The sequence below is a fragment of the Octodon degus genome, unplaced genomic scaffold, assembly GCF_000260255.1.
Source record: "Octodon degus isolate 3935 unplaced genomic scaffold, OctDeg1.0 scaffold00143, whole genome shotgun sequence".
In the NCBI taxonomy this organism is placed as follows: domain Eukaryota; kingdom Metazoa; phylum Chordata; class Mammalia; order Rodentia; family Octodontidae; genus Octodon; species Octodon degus.
The window spans coordinates 4,075,379-4,077,518 of NW_004524719.1; the positions used below are offsets into that span (position 1 = coordinate 4,075,379).

Genomic DNA, 2,140 nt, shown 5'->3' on the forward strand with positions numbered 1-2,140 from the left:
GGAATGCGGGGGACTGGAGAGATGGCTCAGATGAATAAGCACTCGCCTGGCAAGTGCAAGGACCTAAGTTCAATCCCCGGTTCCTCCAAAAACTAAAATAAATAGAATGCTTAAAACATAAATGGAATCTGTGAGTTCAGATAAATTAATAAATTGGAAAATATTAGAGAGAGAGAGAGAGAAATATGAAGACATATTCTCTCCATTTTAGGACTAATCATTTTGATTATAAATAAGATGCTCACATTTACCTAAACACTAAATGTTGAAGAATTCTGATGGCACCTGATAAAATTTTCCTCTGTCTACTCACCAACAGGAGACATCTCTGGGACACTTGCAACGTAAGGACCGTCCAAAAACTTTGGCTCATTATCATTAATATCCTGCACTTTGATGATAAATTCTGATTCAGGTTCCAGGGGCTTCTTGGTTTCTATGTCCACAGCCTGAGCACGAAGGGTGTAAAAAGGTTTCTCTTCTCTGTCCAGGCTCCTTATTGCATGAATGTCCCCTGTGGTCTCATCAATTGTAAAGACAGTGCCGGCACCATCACCTGAGAGGGTGTACTTAACCGTACCCTCTCCCTTGTCCAAGTCAGAATGGAGCTTTGTGGGAGAGACACAAGAAAAGGAGGGAGGATGGAGGGAGGATGGAGGGAGGGAAGGAGAGAGAGGGAGGAAGGGAGAGAGAGAGAATTTTAAAAATGTTGAGATATTAAAATTCATATATTTACATTAAATTTCTTTAATCAAAATGTTAAAAGTTCAGGAAAACTCTATCATCCTTTTCTTTTTTCCCTGCAAAGTTTTGATTATAAACACTTTAATCCTCTCAAAAATTTGGGAAAAAAAAACCCGTGTAATAAAGAGTACATATGCGAAATCTCCATTAGATATTCTACATTCATCTGTCACTTTAGTTGCCTTTTTATATGACTGAATCATGTATTGATCCTTTTCCCAGTCCATCTTACTTTTTTAACATTATGAAAATCAGAACAGAAGTTCACTGCGAAATATATCAACAACCTTGTTGTTTAGTTCCTTTGTGCTATTTATCTATAAAATCTGCACAGTACTGAATTTAAAAATCTCAACAATGAGTAGTGTTTCATTTTAAAATATTACTTGAGGGCTGGCCAGATAGCTCAATGGAGTAAAGCGCCTGCAAGCAGGCTTAGGGGCCAGGTGTTTCATCTCTGGGCCTGCTGTGCCTGCCCTGCCCCTGGGGTGCACCAAGATAGAGACTGGACATGGTGACCTGCGCCTGTAATCCCAGCTCTTGGGAGGCTGTAAACAGGTGGATCACTATGAGTCAGATCTATTAGTGAGACCTTGGACACCCTGTAGATCCTTCCATAAAATATAAATAAGTAAATAAAATATTGTTTAAAAATAATTTAGCTCAGAAATACTAAGTCAGAAGGCCTCCAAATGACCTGCATATAGAAATAAATGTGCTGAGTTTAGAAGAAAATAAAATCAGAAAACACTGATTCTTTTTCTCTGAACAAAAATTAATCAATTACATATGGTACAGTGGGGTATATGGTTGGGTTTATATCCCAAGTTTAATTCATTCTGCATTTCTGGGAAGATGGCTGCGTGGCTGTCTCTGCAGACATGGTCACCTGGGTATTCTTCATACTACCTAGACTTTGAAAGCAGAAATGAAAGTTTGCCAAGTGCTTCCATTTGCTAACCTCATTGCTCACCCACAGAAGCGTTTGTGCCACGAGGCATCAGCATAGCTCATTTTAACTGAGTTTGATGGATTCCTTACATTAATCAAATTATTGGTAGAATCACAGATTATTCTTTCAAACTCACAAAGAATTTTGAGTTTATTCCAAATGTAAAATATTTGTTCTGGGCTGGCCAAATAGCTCAGCAGATTAAAGCCCCCTTAGACACAGGGGCCGGAGTTCGATCCTTGGTCCTGCGGCGTTGGCCCTGCCCCGGAGGCGTGCTGAGATGGTAACTGAGACTGAGCGTGGTGGTGTGTGCTGTAATCCCAGGACCTGGGAGGATGTAAACAGGCAGGTCACTATGAGTCTGATCTACAGTGAGACGCTGTACATCCTGTATGCCCTATCTTAAAAATACTATATTTATTTCGGGGTCTCTCTATGCAGTTT

General features: G+C 40.0%; 1 protein-coding gene across 1 annotated transcript in view; it reads right to left on the bottom strand.

The window, feature by feature from the left end:
* Cdh12 (cadherin 12) overlaps positions 1-2,140 on the bottom strand; it is a 357,222-nt gene that overhangs the window by 261,313 nt on the left and 93,769 nt on the right. The window contains exon 2 of the mRNA XM_004641817.1: positions 314-608. Coding sequence (XP_004641874.1) covers positions 314-608 — 295 coding nt within the window. The remainder of the gene's footprint in view (positions 1-313; positions 609-2,140) is intronic.